Genomic DNA, 18,342 nt, shown 5'->3' on the forward strand with positions numbered 1-18,342 from the left:
TTATCTAGCAAATGGCATAGCACAAGGGATGACAAGTCTAAGTAGGAGCAAATACATTTCTACTTATCCTGAGATGCTTTGTTTTTCCCCCACAGCACATATCTCATGCCAATATGAGAGAGATTGCTCAGCCGCTCTGGGATGAAGCATCCCTAGGCTGGGGTCACTGCGGGCATGGTTCCTGCAGATCCACGGTCACCTGGGGATAGGGAACTGTAGCTCATTCCTCAGCAGCTCCTGGTGGGGTCCCTTTTAATGGCCAACCACAAAGGAGCATCCTCTCTCCAGTCTTACAGCAAAAAGAAGTGACTCATAGCTGCTCCTGCTTACACACTGAACCTAGCCACATCTAGCTGCTGCTTTGAGACCCAAGCCCTTAGGGTACAAATAATAATGGGCAGAATTTTGTGCAAGGAAGAGGAGCTTTTGTGCATCTGGGAAGAGAAAGACCCAGCTCAAGGCAACCAAGAAGAGCTGTGACAGGTAGCTGACACATCGATAGGGCACAGAGGGATGCTGAGAAGAGTAAGTTAGGCTCCTGCTTCAGCAAAAGCAGCTCTACAGTGTGAGCTAGAGCAAGCGAGCTTGGGTGTCAGCACTACATGCTGCTGAGCACCGGACCCATTTTTACCACAGCTTTCCAGCATTACGGTCCATGCTGGTCTCTGACTTTTGGCAGCTGTCATATCTCACTACAATTCTCAGTGAAGACTACACACCTCAGCTGGAGACGGCTGCACTGGGCAGACATGGCACTCCCCATTCCTGTTCTTGTTAGCAGATTGCTGTTTATACCACAAAATATAGATTGTAAGGTGACAAGATCTGGGACAGGAATGAGTCATGGCTGCTGCTGGGACAGTCTCATACTTCCTGATGTGTATGGCAGCAACTGGACAAACATGAAGTTGCCATAGCTTCTTTTTTGGTTTTAATTCCCTATCTGCATGTGTGTCACTATGCTTGTAAGTGCAGCTTTCCCAGCCCCTACAACAGTTAAGGAAAAAGTAGAGGTAGATGCATGAGTACACGTTATCCACATCACACCCAGCACAAATCAGCGTACATGCTTTTCTGTTTGCTGCCAATTTGAGCTCTGATTTTTCTAATGAGATTTCCTCATACATCTGAACAAGAAATGATGCAAGTCACAGGGCAAACTGCAATCCACCCTACTGGAATAAATCTGGAGCAGATCTGAGGTTAGTAATTTTACTCCACAGTTATACTAGCATGGCAGCTGAATTTGGCCCTGGACTTAACAGGAATGTATTAACATTGTGCCTTCTGACATATCTAAATAGCAGAATTTATTAAAGTGATTGATTATAAAGCCTAATTCTTTTAGCGAATCTCCTATTGCCCTCAGTAGGAAATAGCTTTGATTAAAGGTCAGAGGATTTTACCCCAAATGAAGAAAATGAGAGAGGCTGTCAGGATAGCATAGTTACATTTGCTGAGAAAAAACCCCTTCACCCACACTTTGAGCAACACAGTATATGCCTCTTCAGCAACCTTTCCAGAAGTATTCATCATCTCTCAGTGATGATTTGTTTGTCCTAATGGCGTATTCAGTGACACAGGGGGCAGACTTTCCAGCCAAGACTGTGTGCTGCACAAAATGCAATCTTTTCTTCTGTTGTTTTAATTACAGCAAAAACAAGCTTCATAATCACAGTAAGCTGTTGAACCAGAGAGTAAATTCCCAGCTTCTTGTTGAATTTTAAATGGACATTTTATGGTAGCATGAGATCATAATTAGAAGAGCTGCTACTTATTTATTTGATATTTTCCCAGAATATGTTGGAGCTGATTTGAGTGTTAGCTGGTTCCCGACCAAATGCCACACTATACAAAAGTTCTTTTCCCATTCCCTCTCTCCCAGTAAATCTGGATGAAGAATTCCCATTCTTTCTGTATGGTGAAAAATAACCGTTGCAAGACCTTTTTGTCTATTCCCATGGCCTGAGCTATTTTAACTGATGAATGGCTATAGATCATCAGATGTTAAATTAAAGCCACTGTCCCTAATGGTTATTGGTTTCCTTGCCTCTTCCTTTCTAAGCCCAGAAGGTAACTCAATCCTGCGGAAACGCTGCACTAGGGTTTGAAACCAGATGCTTATTTCTTTGGTTAGGTCCAAAACAGAACTTACCTGCTGCTTCTTGCTGCCATTTCCTCCCTCATCTTTTTAATGTCGCTCTTGCATTTCTCAATCTCCACTACTTTCAGGCCTTCCACTGTCAACAAAGGAAAACAACAGGGGTGTTACCATGGCGAAAGTCGAAGGATCTCGTTTCACAATTGTGCAAAATTTCAAAGGGCTTTAACATGGGGTTATCCAGTGAGCCAGCAAGCTCTTACAGTCTGCCCCAGTTCTCACATATGCAGGTGCTGCCAGAGCGATGTATCTTGAAAACCCATAGGAATTCTCCGCGGCCAATTTTAGATAATAGCTACAGTATTTTAATTCACAGAGTGGCTATAACATCTCAGCTTTTCCATGACTGTTAGCAGCAGTCGGCTGTCCTGGTGCCTTCACTTCTCTGCTGTAGAACACGAATCAAAGGAAATCCTGAGCAAAAAAAAAAACCCTCCAGTGATGGGATGATAAGCACAGCTAGGCAAACATGTCCCGGTAGGATTAGAATTCCCATTAAGATAAAAGGTTTTAATCTGAAAGTTCACGCAGAGCACTGAGGAGCTCTGAAAGGCATTGCTAGATATAGAAAAACCAAAGCGAGAATGCAGGAGAAAAAGAGAAATGTTCAAAAGTTTTGCTGTAACAACTGACTTAATTTTATGATTTTTTTTTTTTTAGCTATTGAAGATCTGTCATTTCTTTTTGCCAATCAATTTTGCAATCAAAGGTTATTTCTGCCTGCAGCACAAAAAATCCTTTTTTTCCTTTCTGTGTGTAATTATGAGAGCCACAAGGCAAAAAGTTTGATTGCCTGTTTATGCAGCAATGCACTTCACATGGCCGTGAGAACCTAATGCAGTGCAAGTATAAGAATATTCTCCCTTTTCTTTCCCTCTCATTTAATTATCAGTGTGCTCAAGGACATAATACAGCACCATTTATTAAGTACATGTCATTCATATGCAGTCATTTCACAGCTCATTTATTTACTTATTGTTTGCTTGGACAAGCTGTGGTTCAGCGAACTCCAGGGAATGTGCAATCTTACAATCAAGATTCAATAACTTTCTTAGAAAATAATAGTCAAAATCACATTTATCTGGAGGGTGGCATGTAAGTGATAAAAAACTGCCTCAGAGGGTACAACTCTGTAGATAAGCAGAGACCTCAGGTTCATTTTCCTTATGCTAGTAACAACAAAGATTGCTGTTAGAAATGGGAAAGAGGAAAAACAGAGAGGTGTATGAACCAAGTCCAAAATGCCACATATTAAGGACAGGAAAAGGAAAGGGGTTTTATTTATGCTTGATTACAGGGATATCCTCCACTTAAAAATCCCATTTCCAGATTACTGGGTTGTGGGTTTTTTTGTCTAGCATTGTTAACAAGCAATTTCTTTGGGTATGATGATACAGGCAAGATGCTGTCCTGCTTATTCAGTATCTTCATTCTGGGTGTCTGGCTGTGCTTGTTTGGGTGCTCTGTTCAACTGCTGATGATCAGCTGCAGCTGACCTGCAGGCCCTGGGCTGCTGCTGATCATCAATGTACCACCCCGGTGTATTAGTCTGGGAGAATTTTGTGGGTAGTCCATTTGCCAAGCTGTCTAAATGGTGGCTGGTGCCTATTTGAAGCAGTGGGAGCAATGCAAAGTTATCAGACTGAGAGGGTAGTGGGGCAGGCAACTGCAGAAGGAAGAGGAGCTATGCTGCAAAATGGCAGCCCTGAGCATTTTTTCATACTGCATCTCTTCAGTTTTCTTCCAAAACCTCTCCGGGGGAGAAGAGAATTTACATAATTATCTTCTTAAGGTAGATGTGAGATGCTTACAAATTGTCAAGGGTTTTTGCCAGCTTCCTTATTCATGTGTGGGCTGTTGTGCAAACACTGGAGCAGAGTAAGTGAAGCTACGGATAAAGCACTCCTAGTGCTTGCCCTGTGTGCAAGCGTTTTCCAAGGGGAAGTCACAAGCTTTAGATGGGATTTAAAAATCAGTTAAAAGATTTGGCTCCTTGAAAACACGTCTGCGTGATGTGGTCTCTAGACAGTAATGGGAAGGAAGCTGATAATGTTTTATGTGAGGTGCAGATGTAGCTCTGTCATGAGCACTTATCCCCACACACACGTCCCCTCTAGGGAAGAAATCCTGGAGATCACATGTGAAAGTGGGAGAAAGGGGTTGTCTGAAGGAGGTAGGAGAAAAGGCAAAACAAAAGCACAATTCTTTTGACATTTGGCTCACAAATGATAAATGGCCTTGTCATGTGCACTGATTAAGGGCCCATTATATTATTCTGCAGCAAAAAATACCTTCTGAAGAGACCCTGTGCTGTCTAAAAAAATCCTTGGTCTGAATCCAGCACTGTAACATGGCTCTTAAAGCAACCTCTGGGAGCCCAGCTCAAGCAGGGAGGTTTGGACACTCCCTTTCTCTCATGGTTTTGCTTTTTAAGCATGAAAGCCTGGAATTACTTAGAAATGTTGCAGATCTGGCTCTGTCACAGATTCTGGAAGTCCAATTTCGAGCAGATGGGTGCACTTTTAGACAGGGAGCTCCTTCCCACAGGCTGAGGCTGCTGAAGATGGGATCATGAGCGCTCAGGCAGAATGGCAGCAGATTGCTACATCAGCTGCTATTTCCATCAGCAGCGAGACCCACTTGCAGAAAGAAGCCTTGCCTGGGGACCAGAGAATTCAGTTCACCTGCATGGCACAGCAGTACTGGGTAGGCTGCCTTCCCTAAACCAGCAATAAAGTGCTGAAGAGTGCAAGCACACAACTCTTCCCCACCAGCAGCAGTGTGCAAATCTCTGTTATCTCCCTCCACTGCTGTTGGCTGCTGATGCAGGGTGCAGCCAGGGATCCTATGGGAGCCAGTGGCTGGGATAGTTGCTTGCCTGTGGGATAGGAAATCCCACAGGAACACTTGCTTCATTTGCTTTAGTCCACAGCACTTAGCCCTGAGGACTGGAGTTGGTCAGAAGTTTCACAAAAAATGCAGAGTGACTGAGCTAATTTCTCTCCTTATTTTGTTGGTTTTTTTTTGTTGTTTTTTTTTTTCTTTTGGACAGAAGAATATATCAGCAGAACCTTAGGAAAACTGGCAGCCACGCAGACAGGAAGGAATTGCTACCTGGGCTCCTTGTAGAGATCGTTGCTGGAGTAGGCATGTTGCAGGTTGCCCCTCCATGGATGTCACCAGAGAGGTCCCACCACACTGGAGCCCACAGCTAGGGTGGCCTCAGGAAAGGTTCCCCTGCAGCTGCTCTTTGAATAAGCACACATTTTCCTCTCCCTGCTGACAAAGGCATCAGTCTCACTGGGCAGCTGCAGGGTCAAGGTAGCTTCTGATCAGGGGAAGTTTCAAGAAAACAACTTCTTCCATGAACCATAAGCTTTTTCTTTTTCCCAGCCAGTTCTAGTGAGAAGTGTTTTCTGCAGCTGTAGTGCCGGGGAAGACTCTGCCCATGCCTGACTTAAATGCTGTGTATCAGCAAGGATGCAGCCTTTCATGTCAAAACTGAGTGACAGTGCCACACCTCTATTCATTCCTCTTCCTTGCCTTTCTGTGACCTGTGTTCTTCATAATATACTGGAAAACAAGTCAGATGCTGGATGGGGGGAAGCCGAAACCCAGAAAAGGAGCTCTTTCACCAGAAGAACTTAACTTGATTGTGCACAGTAACTGAATATCATAACACATTGAACAAGCGAGGAAATTGATGCTGCCTGGTAGTCTGCAGGCAATGTGGCCAGCGAAGGGTGAACCCCCATGTTAGCAGCCCAGAAATCAATGCCTCCTGAGATGACAAGATGAACCGTGAGATGAGTATAGATTTAGATTAGATACTAGGAAGAAATTTTTCCCTGTGAGGATGGTGAGACACTGGAACAGGTTGCGCAGAGAAGCTGTGGATGCCCCATCCCTGGCAGTGTTCAAGGCCAGATTGGCTGGGGCTTGGAGCAATCTGGTCTAGTGGAAGGTGTCCCTGCCCGTGGTAGGGTGTTGGCATTAGGTGATCGTTAAGGTCCCCTCCAACCCAAACTGTTCTATGATTCTACAAGGAGAAAGTCTTTTTGCAAATGCTTGACCTCTGCAAGTATCTGACTTAAAGCAGAAGGCAGGCAGCTGTGTTACCCCCTGTAATTAATTACAAGATTCAGCAGCGAGCACTAGGTCTCAGGTGTGTTAAGGAGGCAGGGTTTTGCAGGGACTTTCTATGCAGAGGCATGGGGGGGGAGGTCAATGCTGGGTGCAGGGGAGGTGAAGGGGATGTGGGAGGGGAGGGGAGGAGAGCAGACTTGAAGGTGAGGGACAGAGAATTGGGTGTTGGAGACGCTCTGCTGTGGGGTAGCAGGAGGGTGTGTCGCTGGTCCCAAAGGTTGGTGGAGGGTTCCTCAAAGGGGAGGCCAGGAGGCACTCTGGATGCTGGCAACACCAGACATCCCCTCCCTGGCCTCATCCCCTGGTGGATGCCAGCATGGGCTCTCACCTTCCCCACATCTCACATGGGCTGGCCTCCAGCCTTTTGGGGCCAAGGCCAAACAAATTATGAGCAATTGGAGAAAGCGGAGGGGCTGCAAGGAGTGGGATGGGGTGGGGTACAAGGAGAGCAGCAAGGCAGGGGGTTTCTGAGGCACCGGTTCCCACTGTTATATGAATAAAGGGACACTCACATTCAACCTTTTTCTCCAGCATTGCCAAGTGATTAGCTACTTCCGTTTTCAGCTCATTGATTTTAAAAACCCTGAAAAGAAAACCCTCATGTATTAATGTTATACATTTAGTGTCGTACCTACTCTAGGTACAAAGGATTTTTGCTAGAAATATTTATGTTTTTCAGAGGATTGATCTTTTCAGCCACACTTGCCATAAGGAATGGAAAATTTTCCATGGAAGTGCTAAAATTTAGTCAGAAAATACTTCCTCCCCCACCCCAAAAAAATTAACAACTGATTTTGTCGTGGCCTTGGCCCTGGGAATGTACTGTGGCTCTGCAACACTTCATCACCCTCTCTCAGCAGTGACTTGTTATTGTACCCCCAGAGAAGCAAAGTTAAATTGATAATGCTTTGCCTAACAGCAGCATTTTGGTCTCTGCATACTCTGAAGCCCTCTTCCTTTGGACTTATGGTGGTGATTTGCAGAGCTGTGCTGGGATTGATCCATCTTACTGAAACCAACTGGAATAAAATAAGCAGCTCTAAAGATGTTAAGAAATCCTCTCGGAGGAGAGACACGTTTGAGTGAGATAGGGAAAAATAAGACAAATCAGATGATTTGACTGTTCAACAAAGAAGCATTTCTTTTGCTTCCTAAGAGGACAGGAGCACAGTAAGAATATTGATGTTTACTACTTAATCTCTTTTTAAGATCAAAGTTAATTTCCAAATCTGCTTTTGGTTTAAGCTACTGTATTGCTGACAGCAGAAAATAATGTGTGTACCAGGCCTAAATTTGGCAGGATGAGTGGAATTTGAATGCCTGCCTGCCTCCTGTGAAAATTTCACTTCAGGCTGATTAAAGAAATAACATTTTAAATTAGTAATAATGTTCAGCTTCTTACCTTGAGAACTGCTCAGCAATCTGTCCCAACAAATTCTGGAACAATTCTTCTTTCTCTGATAAAAAGAGGAGGGAGACATAACAGAAAATTACAAAGGAAAGAAGACATCCTCAACCCCCCTGCAAAGTGGCATCCCCAGACTTCCAGCTCTGACAGTGAGGCATTTATCCAAAATTCTGGTCCTTCGAACAAGTGACAGCATTTACGAATGATTCCTCATCTCATGCCTTCCTATGCCTACAGATTGCAGACAGGGTTTATGAGAAGTTTTTTTGGGGTGTTGGATCTCTGAGGGGTATATTGTTTTAAGGCAGCACTCTCTGGAAAGGAGACCCCTTTTGCATTTCTTGGGTGGGACACCCAACATCACCATCTGCTTTTGAAAGTTCTGGCTCACAAGAACTGCCTCTACACCACTAGCACACCATGCCAGAGTGCCTATGAACAAAGCAACAGCTTGTGAACACAAGAAAAAACAACTTGCCTTTCAAATTTACACTGGGACATTATCCTGGAGACGGTATTTTTGGTGCAAATTCATAAGAATAGTACTGCTATGCAGAAGCTTCAGACAAACGTGAGATGCCGAAGTGACTGTTCTAGCACAACGAGGTCCGCCCTTCCTGGTTCGTGGGACAGACACAGCAGGGCACAAATTCCCCAATCCCTTTTCCCTGAGAACATAACTTGGACAGAGTCGCTGCGGGGATCCTGTCCGGATCCCATCGCTGCCTGAGCAGCTGTGACAGTGGCTGCACAGGGAGTGCTTGCACCAGTAGCTCCCCACCTCCTGCTCTCAACTCCAGCGCTCAGGAAAGTCAGCCTGGTGAAACCCCAGCCCCTTCCCAAGACCATCACAGGATTGCAATCACTAATAGAGGGAAAAGCAAACAAGTCCTTAAAGAAAGACCCTAGATATCAAGGGACTGTACACTTCAGGAACAAAGAAGAAGTACGACAGCAAAGTTTCCCTTCTCTCAGTCTGTCCACACTATATTCACTGTGTGGACAGGGGAAGCACAAATTACCATCGCAGAGCTGCTGTTTTAAGATTGCTTCCACTTTTCTCCACTAGCTAGTTTAAACTGCACTGTGCTATAGTCATTCTCATGCCTGCAATGTGGATGTACTCTTGGTTTCTCTTGCTCAAGGAGTGGGAACATTTCATGCTGTCATATACACACTGCAGATTACAGAATACCCAGTTGCACCCTATGTAGAAATACATTTATACATCCTATGTAGAAATACTCCGATGGAATTTCTGAAGCTACTTCTTGCACTTGTGTGAGGGGGTGCAAGGTCTCACAACTGAGTGCAATCACCCAGGCAAAACACATCAGAAAGAAATACAACCCAGCATTTACAACATTTCTAAATAAAAGCTCTTGGTAGCTGTTGAAAGGATTTGCAGTTCCTCAGGTATCAGAGAGGTCAGAAATACTCGTCAAGAGCATTCACTTTGCTGGTCAAAACAGTTTGTCTGTTATCCCTGTGTCTCTAAACTGGAGCAAGCACTCTGTGCTCTGAAAGTCTCAGATCTAATTCCCTCTCCTTTTTTTGTCTTTTGCTGTGATCCAGCTCCCCGTGGAGTGGCTAGCAGAGCAAATGAAGAGATCAGTTCTTTTCACAGAGACCCATTTTCAATTTTCTCACAAAACCCATGCGCTGAAAGAAAGCAAACATTGTGTCCTACTTAAGACAGGAGGAAAGCTTACCGTATGCAGCACCTGGGATGGTACCCGAGTCCAACGGTGAAAACAAGCCCAGAAACCCGTGTCCTCTCACTTCACTGCTGCTCCACTCTCTGACAGTGGCTGCAGCATGCCAGAGACTGACAAGTTCCCTATAAACACCGTTCCAGTAAAAAAAAAAAATAATCTTACTTTCACTCCCTCCCCCTGTCAAAACTCACTTGGAGCACTAGGACATTCTCATCCAGGGAACAGTCAGCTGCAATCTGATGTTTATGGATGTAATAAAAGACTTTCAAAATGAAGATGTATGTTTTTATAACCCTAGGGTGCAGTAAAGATATATGACTAAGAGTGGTAGTTCATCTCATCTTAAAGAGGCAAAGATCCATTTCTGTGCCCTGTTCCTTTCTGAGGGGAAGACCTCTGCTAAGCCCTGATTCTGAAGAAAATGAGATATTGCTCCAGCATCATTTGGTCTTGCTTCTCCAATCCTTTGTAAAACAGAAGGGCTAGGTGTCCTTTTACTTCCTTCATTACCCTCTGTCTTCTGTTTTTCTATAAATCTGCACAGGGCTGATACCCCAGGAGCTACGTTTTGCTGTGATTCCCCCTGCAAAAAGGAAATCCTGCTGCACGTAGTTGCAACCTGTACACCCAAAAGCCAACAACAACCCTCTTGTCAACTCATCCCCCACTGGCACCGCGAATGTGCAACGTTTGCAGATGCAATGTTCGGCAAGTCAGATTTTGCACAATACTCGGGGTGGTTTAAAGCCGACAAACAAATATTAGAACACTCCCCGCCTCCAAAAGATGCTGCAATAATGCAATACCGGGCAGAGAGCACAGGCCAGCCCAGGGCTTCCCAGAGCCCATTCCTGTGCCCGCTGTGGGCACAGGGACTTCGGCTCCTTGCCTGCTGCTGCCTGCCAAGCCCAGCAGGGAGGTTGGCTGGGGCATCACGGAGGAAGGAGCCATCTTACTGTCCCTCCAGCAGCCCCATCGCCAGCAGGTCTGGGCAGAAAGCAGGGGTGGGGAACACGTCAGCAGCACCTTTTCCTGCTACTCCCACCACGGCCGGACTGGAGGGCTGGCAGCGAGCGTCACCTTCCCTGCTGGACGGGGACTAGGTACACGCTGGGGCAGCTCAGGTTATGTGTGCGCTGGCACAGATGGCTTATAACCCACTGACATGCACGCTGCTCGGCGGTGACTCTTCCTCTCCTGTCTTATCTGCTGGGATCACTGCCAGGGAGCCACCTCCATCCTCCCACCTTTCCCACTTCTCCCCTCCATCCTGCCAGCCTCAGTGGGGTGTAGCAGGGAGTGCGTGGGGTTGTGAGAGTGGGTTGGTTTCACCCCATCTTTTCTGCTGTGGCCAAGCAAGGCTGGGAGGACATGGGTGTCTGACTTTCTCTGCCAGCATCAGAATGGAGAATTCCTGACACACAGTCTATTTCTAATGTGTGCTTGTTCTTCTGGCTCAAGCTCCTGTTTGTATTTGACTTTCTGTGGTTTGTTTGGATCTGGGCAGTCAGGGGAATTAAAAAACATCCAGGTGGACAAAAGCCTCAGGAAGGGGTGTGATTCAAGCTCAAGCCAACATCTGTGAATCACATCATATCAAGCACCAAATTCACTTGACAGCTCAAGCTAAATTGGGCTCTTGCATGCAAGTCCCTGTTCAGGTGAGTAATCCTGAAGCAATTGGCCCTGTCCTGATGCACGCATCCATGTGGGATGCATGTAAGGAGCAGCAGGTGGGAGCAGGATTTTTCTCTCACAGTCTCTGCCTCCTCATTCTTGCCTGCAGTGCAAGCGTGAATATGTCCCCAAAAGAAGAGAGGGATCCCAGAATGAGAAGATTTAGACACAGTGACAAGCTTCTGTCACGTTACCAGTAGCAATCTGCACAAGATCTTGTGTCTTTAATCATTTGGTGGAAAAATCAGACCCTGCAGATCTCTGGTGCAGTCATTGGTGGGCTTAATGGTGGACCAGGCAGGGCTAGCACTGATTCAGATGTGGGCCTTCTAGCAGGCAGCTATAAAGACCTTGTTTGAGCTAGCTCTCCCACTGCAAGCCAGTATCCCTTGGGAGAGACCCTGGGCTTTCCTCAGTGCAAGTGTTAGATAGCTTATTAGCTGAAAAAGCAAATAACTGAACGGCAAGCAAAGCGGGAGGCTAAGATGCTGCCTACAGCTCCAGCCTGGCCAAGTGGCTCCAGCACATGCTGGCAGGGTTCCCCAGCACGGAGGCTACTAAGCAAGGAGTGGCAGGTGACAAGCTCTCTCTATGCTCTGGCCTCTATCCCAACCAGGCACTGCTCTCTTTGGGTTTCCTTGACCATTTCCCTGGGGATGAGAGGATGCTTGCATTGAAGGACCCACAGAGCAAGCTGGAGACAGATGCAGACAGAAATGAGGCTAAACTCAGCAGATCTTGTGCTTTTTCATGTCACACCCCTGGTGAGATGTTTAAGGGCTCATTCAGCCACCTGTACGCTTTGCTGCCCTTTGGACCAGTAGGAAAGCCCCTGTGCATGTTTCCCCTGTGTTTAGGACTGCAGTGGGTCAGGCTCTCTTGAGTTTCACAATAGCTCCTTTCTCTGCACTGTCAGAAATGTTAACAGACTTAAATTTGATTTCTCAGGAGTGTGCTCCTAGTAGGACTTGTTCATTTAGCTGGCATCTCCAGCAACAACACCAGTTCAGAGTGCCTGAACCCTACTAATTACAGCCCAACACAGCCATCAGTTTGTGAGTTTCGAGCCTGTTCCACCACAAGGACACAGACCAGAGCCTTTCTGGGAAGGAGAAGGTGCCCATTCGATAGGCCTGGGAGTTCAAATGCTCTAGAGAGAAGGAAAGGTTTAGCACTGGATGTCTGATGCTCTGCTTGGATAGCCACACGCCTTCTGGTTGGGGCCATGGTAGGAAGGACATGACATGATGCAATGGTCCTGCAGGCCCAGAGCCAGCCAGCTTGGCCCCTGCCTTTGCCTTGCAGACAGCTGATCCTGTGGTGATACAGTGATCAATGCTGCATCCAGCGGATGCTTGCTGGGGTAAGATTTTTCATTCCAACCCTCTCCCATGACTATAGCCAGGGAATGAAGAGCGGCTTCTTAGCAGGACTTCAGTGGATATCTCCTCTGCCGGATAAAAGCCACTGCTTATATTTTCCTCCCGAAGGATCATATTTTCCAGTCCCACCTTTTTACAGTCTTTGTTCTGCTGAAGCATGCGTCATTCTTTTCCAGCTGCCTGGGAGACTGCTGAAAAGAGGTGCATTACCTCCCACTGCTGTGAGAATTGGGGTGACCCCGTTTTTGGCATGTACTTGGATGACTTGATTTGGGAAGCAGAGTCACGCAGGCAGAGTTGTTTAAGAAGTGAAGACTAGAAGATAGCTGGGTTTTTTTTTTCTTTTAATGAATAGGAGCAACTACCCACTCTGTTTATCCTTCCTACTCTCAGCAAAATGTCAGGAATGCTTAAGATTAATGACAACCCATGTGAAAGAGAAACAGATACCAAGGAACATTAGTTCAATCACACTCAGTTCAACCTTCTTCCTCTTTCCATAGCAGCCTTTGTCTTACGCTTTGGCAACCTACCACCAGAATTTTTCTTGCCCTTTTTAGCTTAAATCTTTGGAAATCCTCATTTTACAAAATGCAGGGAGGAAGGAGAGACCTTGCTGACTCAGTGAGCTGCACTCTGCACAAAGCAGAGCCATGTGCTGTCAGCTGGAGTGAAAAATGAGGGCCCTGGGAGAGTGCGAAAAGTCATACATGGTCTTACGAAAATATACGGTTAGCTTCATGTTAGGGAAAAAAAAAAGGTGGATATTCTTGAAAGCCCTTCAGTCCGCTTCCCAGCTGGTATAACACAGTGGCATTCCTCAGCAGAACCTTGCCAGCCTCGTTCAATAGTCCTTCTCTGTGCTGGGGCAAGTGCGTATTGGGTACCCATGCCAGCTGGTACACAGAGAGACATGCTCCAGTTAGACCCCATCTTTTCTGATCTAGTAAAGCAAATAACACAATCCTGGACCAGAAGAGTGATGCTGTTCCAGCAGACTTTGTTACAACAAGGAAACAGTTCAAGAGACAGATTCTTTTCCCTTTTCAATCACGTGCGTCTCTTAGCTTTGACTACCTCCTTCTGGCAGCAGTGGCAGTCACTGACATGGGACCTGTTCATGGCTTGAAACAAATCTTACTGTGATAAAGTTCTTCCCTGTTTCCTAGCTTCTTTGTTCTTTTTGCTCTCCATTTGCCTTTGCTCTCTGCCTGCACAAGCTCCCCACTGTTGCTTCTCTGCCCACCCTCCATCCTCCTACACTACCTTTCTGTGCCCTGCTACAGACATTCCTGCCGCAGTGGATGTGGGCGCCTCAGAGAATGGCTTCAGTTGCCTGTGCCTTCCCATCTAAAAAACCAGTGCTGTGAGACACTGTGTTTTCATTTGAGTGATACAAGAGCCTAAGCAAGAAGGTGAGACCTGCAGCTAGTTTGAGCCAGAAGAGGAGGTGAGACCAGCAAAACTGCCTTGCTCCTACAGCAAAAGCCTTACCCATTCCCGCAAACTACTTTTCCCAGCCCACAGACTTTTTGGCTCCCTCTTGTTCCTTCTGTGCACTCTACATTTCCAAGATAATCTTAACCTCTTGCCCTTTGTGTCTCCTGTCTGTCCATTTTACTGCTCCAAACTGTGTCCCCAGCTGACGTCTCCTCGCCTCCTGCAGCCCCTACCTCAGTGGGCAGCCTCCCCCTATAGCTCCATAATGTACAGGCTAGGGCTCTTGCTCAGGCTGCCTCTGAGAGGGTGGCAGGAGATACTGCAGATGCACAGATAAGAGAGATGATGAGCCAGATGCTCTACAGAAATTGCCCCAAACAAATGCTGGGCTCCAGTGTGAGGGAGTGCCTGGGCATGACACTGTCAGGCAAAGAGAAATGGTAGGAGTGCCAGTCCTGCCTGTGGAGTGCAACAGTGCTGTGTGCTGGACAATGTGTTCCAGATGTGTTCTTTCATCCAGGCCTTCCTTAATCTTGTCAGGTGTGTTTAAATATTAATTACTCTTAGAGCTACCATGCCTATAACAGACATCATGCTCTCTCGTCAGCAATTTGGAAATACCATGGGGTTCAAATGTTGTGCTTAGCTTCTCAGCATAGCTTTGCTGAAAGATGAACAAGTTTAACAAAACACTGCAAGACAGGCTTTCAGACATTGTCTGTTGCCTGAAAAACCCCAGTGTTCCATGCGAGACTTCCTGCAGGACATCAGCGGTGCTGAGTCAGACCAGAGCTAAGCACTGAGATAGTCCCCCCCTCCAACCTCACTCTCAGATATGTTGAAATCTGGAGACTTTTTTTAGCTCTCCTCCAGAACACTGTGATCAGACACTTCTTACTCTGCCGTAGTGACAACCACGACACCATCATCTTTCCTCCTTGTATCACAGCCATATAATTCCTGTGTGCAAATGTTCACAAATTCAGCTTTAGTATATTCAGTTCAAAAGGGTCGTTTTACCTGAGAGCTGCCCAGTGGCAACAGGTATCACTTTGTATGGAGACCTGAAAGAGTCAGAGGGTTGATATTAGTAACACCCAAAAAGCAGTTTGTATTTTGCATCTGTACTCCCTGAGAATCTGAATATATTCTAAGCTCTTTTAAACCTGTCAATTTAAATATGAAATGGGCAGTTTTTATGAACACACGACCCACCAATTTACTACTGAACTAGAGACAGAGAGATCTTTCTTGTGGTGTGCTGTCACACAATGAACATGGTAAAAATGCCTCCTCTTTGCCAAGCCTTGATAGCTTGTGAACTGAGAATGTAAGGAAATTCTTCAGGCCAGAAGGAAGCTCCAGTGATGGGGATAATCTTTTTGCTCTGTGTTCACACACTGTCCTGTGCAGTAGATCCCTCCCAAGTGCTCGGGCTCTGCCACATGGTGTCAGTTAGAGTAATGCCAGTGATAATCAATGATCAAATTTGCAATGAAGTAAATAACATTGGAAGGAGTAACTGTGAGCAGTCAAAGTGAAACTAAAAGTACTGGAGTGAACAAGAAACAGCAAACCAAGCAGAAAGGGATTTGGGGGTGGGAAGGGCCAAAGCCAGCATGGAGGAGACCTAACCTCATCAAAGAGTGAATTCACTTTGCAAGTAATGTCATGGTTGTGTCCCAGCAGAGCAATGAAGGAGTGGTTGAACAAAGGAGCTGGGAGCCTTGACGACAAACAGGGTGGGATGGGAACAGATGTTCTACGTTAAATACTTAAAAGCGGTATTTTTCCCTCAGACAATTACTCCTTCTTTAATAGCAAGTAAAAATCTTCAAAACCAGCAGGCATTAGTGTTATAAACCAGCATATAATTCTTACTGTCATCTCCCTCCCTCCCTCCCTCCAGGGAGCTGCTGAGCTCCTGCTGCACAGGAAAGTCATCTGGAGGCAACCACCACTACTTCCCTTGGGCTTGACCAGAGTTTTGAAGAGCAAGCTGCAGCAAGGCTTACCTCTCTGAGTTTGCAGGCATCGTCGGATCAATGGATACCATGCAGTTGTCTGCTGTCAAAAGGGAGATTGTTGTGTTCCTGTAAAGCATGTTTCAAAGAAGTTTATTTGACTTGGAAATTCTGGCTGAAATTCTATGCATACAGCACACAGCCATCTTCTCTCCTGCAGCACTCCTGGCCTGGCACTTTCTCTGACCCATTCTCCCTTGCTGCAGAAAGGGTCAAAGCACAAGAGAGGGTAGGCTTGATGCTTCACCCACTTCAATTACCAGAGATGTTTCTGTCAAAATGTTAAGTGTGATCATCACTGATCTCAGAGCAGACTTTGCTCCCTGCTAACTCATGTGTTCTGTTGACTCATCAACTATTAATTTCTGTTAAAAAGCTGTGCTTTGTGATACATTGACTTGGCAGCTATGTACTGACTCACACTATACAAACGACTACTGGTGCTATGAATATCTTGAGATTATTTAGTTGCTCTCTTACCAAAACAAACAAAACAAATGTCTTGCTGAATATGGGGCCTTCTTTTTACTTTTTTTTAATACGATGCTAGGTGTGATCTCATAGGCTCAGACGTAAACTTCGGAGGTTTACTTTGGCTCCAGGAGCCTGGTTGAAATGCACAGTTCTTTGGAAGTCTTCTGATGAAAACAAAGTGCCAGATATGCAGTGAACACCCTGCTCATGGAGCACTAAAACTGCTGAACAAAGTTTCCTGGGTCATGGAGTGGAAGTATTTGACATCATAGGCAAATGAGACTTACTAACTTCTCTAATGTCAAATAGGAGGAAATAGCCAGGATAAACAACAAAAGGCATTAATTCTGCCGAGCAGCTTATGCAAATTCTGAGTCAATATAGACAATTCTATCTACCAATCCCCAGAGCTGGAGTCATGCAATAAACCCATGATTAAAGGACTGGTTGGTTTTTTTTTTTCCACCCTGTGCCTTTTCTGTATTGTAAACCCGTGTGTACAAAGATAAAGAGTATGGCTTATTGCATGTTGTTCTGCATCTGGCCTTTGCTGCTCAAGGTCTGTATGCAGACAGCAGATGACCTCTGAGATGCGGCTAAAGAGCTTCTCTTGCCCTGCACCACTTCCTGGACAGGCAGTGCAGAAGTGGCCAGTACTACACCATGCCTCCCACAATGGCCTCTCTTATCCCAACACACACTGATCCTGGATCCCTCTCAACACAGAGATGCTGCTTTCTAGGTTGAAGGTAAGAGAAACAAACCCTACAGGAGATGTATGAAGTTTGCAGGACAATGTGAATTAGGAAATCCTTGGTCTGAGCTACAGATTTGGGGATATTTATGTTCTATAAAATGGTTCTGCTGGGGGTAGTCATGTTTGGCTATCCCATACCTGGGAGTAGATTGTACTGTATCTAAATAGAAAGTTTATCACCTAGTGGCAATGCTTCTCGTTGGCCCAAACTTTTCCCCTAAAAATATGGTTGTGTTTAACTCGATGTAGGCAAAAATGTAGTGCTGAGGTATAGCTGGGAGGTTATAACCTGAGTGCACTCAGGACTGGGCTTCTGCACTTGCTTTTACTTTTTTTAGCTTATATCTCTTGTGTTCTACTCTATTCCACTCTGTTCCTCAGGTGTAGATGGCAGTGAGGTGGCTCAGTTCCTGCCTGGGCTTCGTGCACTTTTCCAGCTCTCTGGATTGCCCCAATTTCTTCTTCCAGTAGACTAGAATGTGAGGAAAGCCTGAATAGCAGGTACACAAATCATTTGGGGCCTGTCTCTAAATTGCCCCCAGAAGTAAAGGAACAAGAGTGACATGAATGTCACAAAGGAAGAGAGACCTACCTTGGTAACCCTGTTGCAATGCAGAAGAGGTCCATGATATCTTTGGAATTGCAGTATTTACTAAAGATCACCTTCCAAACCAAACAGCAGCAGAGGAAAAAAAATAAGGAAGAGAAAGGACAGTTAGTTCCCAGTGAGAAATGAACTCTATTCAGGCATGAACTGGGCTAATTTTGAGGCTTATCCTATCATTTCAATTATCTGATTTGACTTGAGAGCTGGAATATTTCTTTACTCTTGTTTAATACCTGTGTCTTTTTGATAAAGCGAGCAAGCTCTGGAGACCTAATTGCACTGTTCAGAAGTAGAGCAGTAATATATGTAAACTGAGAGCAAAACGTTTCTCAGAATGCAGTATTGCTGCAGGATTGTAACAACTACAAATTTAAAAATGTAAGAGCCCAGATTCAGGAAAAAATCAGCCCAGATTTGGGGAGGTCCTTTGATGGTATAAAGGGACACTGCTTTTTGGACTACACCAGCTTAAGCTAGCTTTAAAATGGACAGAAGGTCTTGTCCCTTTTCCCCCCAGGTGTGGCAAATGTGATGCTGCCTATCAGGCT

General features: G+C 45.6%; 1 protein-coding gene across 3 annotated transcripts in view; it reads right to left on the reverse strand.

Annotated features, from left to right (window-relative positions):
• The window catches only part of PDE9A (phosphodiesterase 9A), a 48,784-nt gene that overhangs the window by 18,583 nt on the left and 11,859 nt on the right, over nt 1-18,342 (reverse strand). The window contains exons 2-7 of one of the 3 annotated variants that reach the window (XM_010015944.1): nt 17,780-17,850; nt 15,948-16,025; nt 14,953-14,996; nt 7,710-7,764; nt 6,820-6,890; nt 2,156-2,240 (exon numbers count right to left, since the gene is read on the reverse strand). In XM_010015944.1, coding sequence (XP_010014246.1) covers nt 2,156-2,240; nt 6,820-6,890; nt 7,710-7,764; nt 14,953-14,996; nt 15,948-16,025; nt 17,780-17,850 — 404 coding nt within the window. The remainder of the gene's footprint in view (nt 1-2,155; nt 2,241-6,819; nt 6,891-7,709; nt 7,765-14,952; nt 14,997-15,947; nt 16,026-17,779; nt 17,851-18,342) is intronic. The other 2 variants (XM_010015945.1, XM_010015946.1) reach the window with 2 other exon arrangements.

The sequence above is a fragment of the Nestor notabilis genome, unplaced genomic scaffold (genome assembly GCF_000696875.1).
Source record: "Nestor notabilis isolate BGI_N333 unplaced genomic scaffold, ASM69687v1 scaffold11036, whole genome shotgun sequence".
Classification (NCBI taxonomy): Eukaryota; Metazoa; Chordata; class Aves; order Psittaciformes; family Psittacidae; genus Nestor; species Nestor notabilis.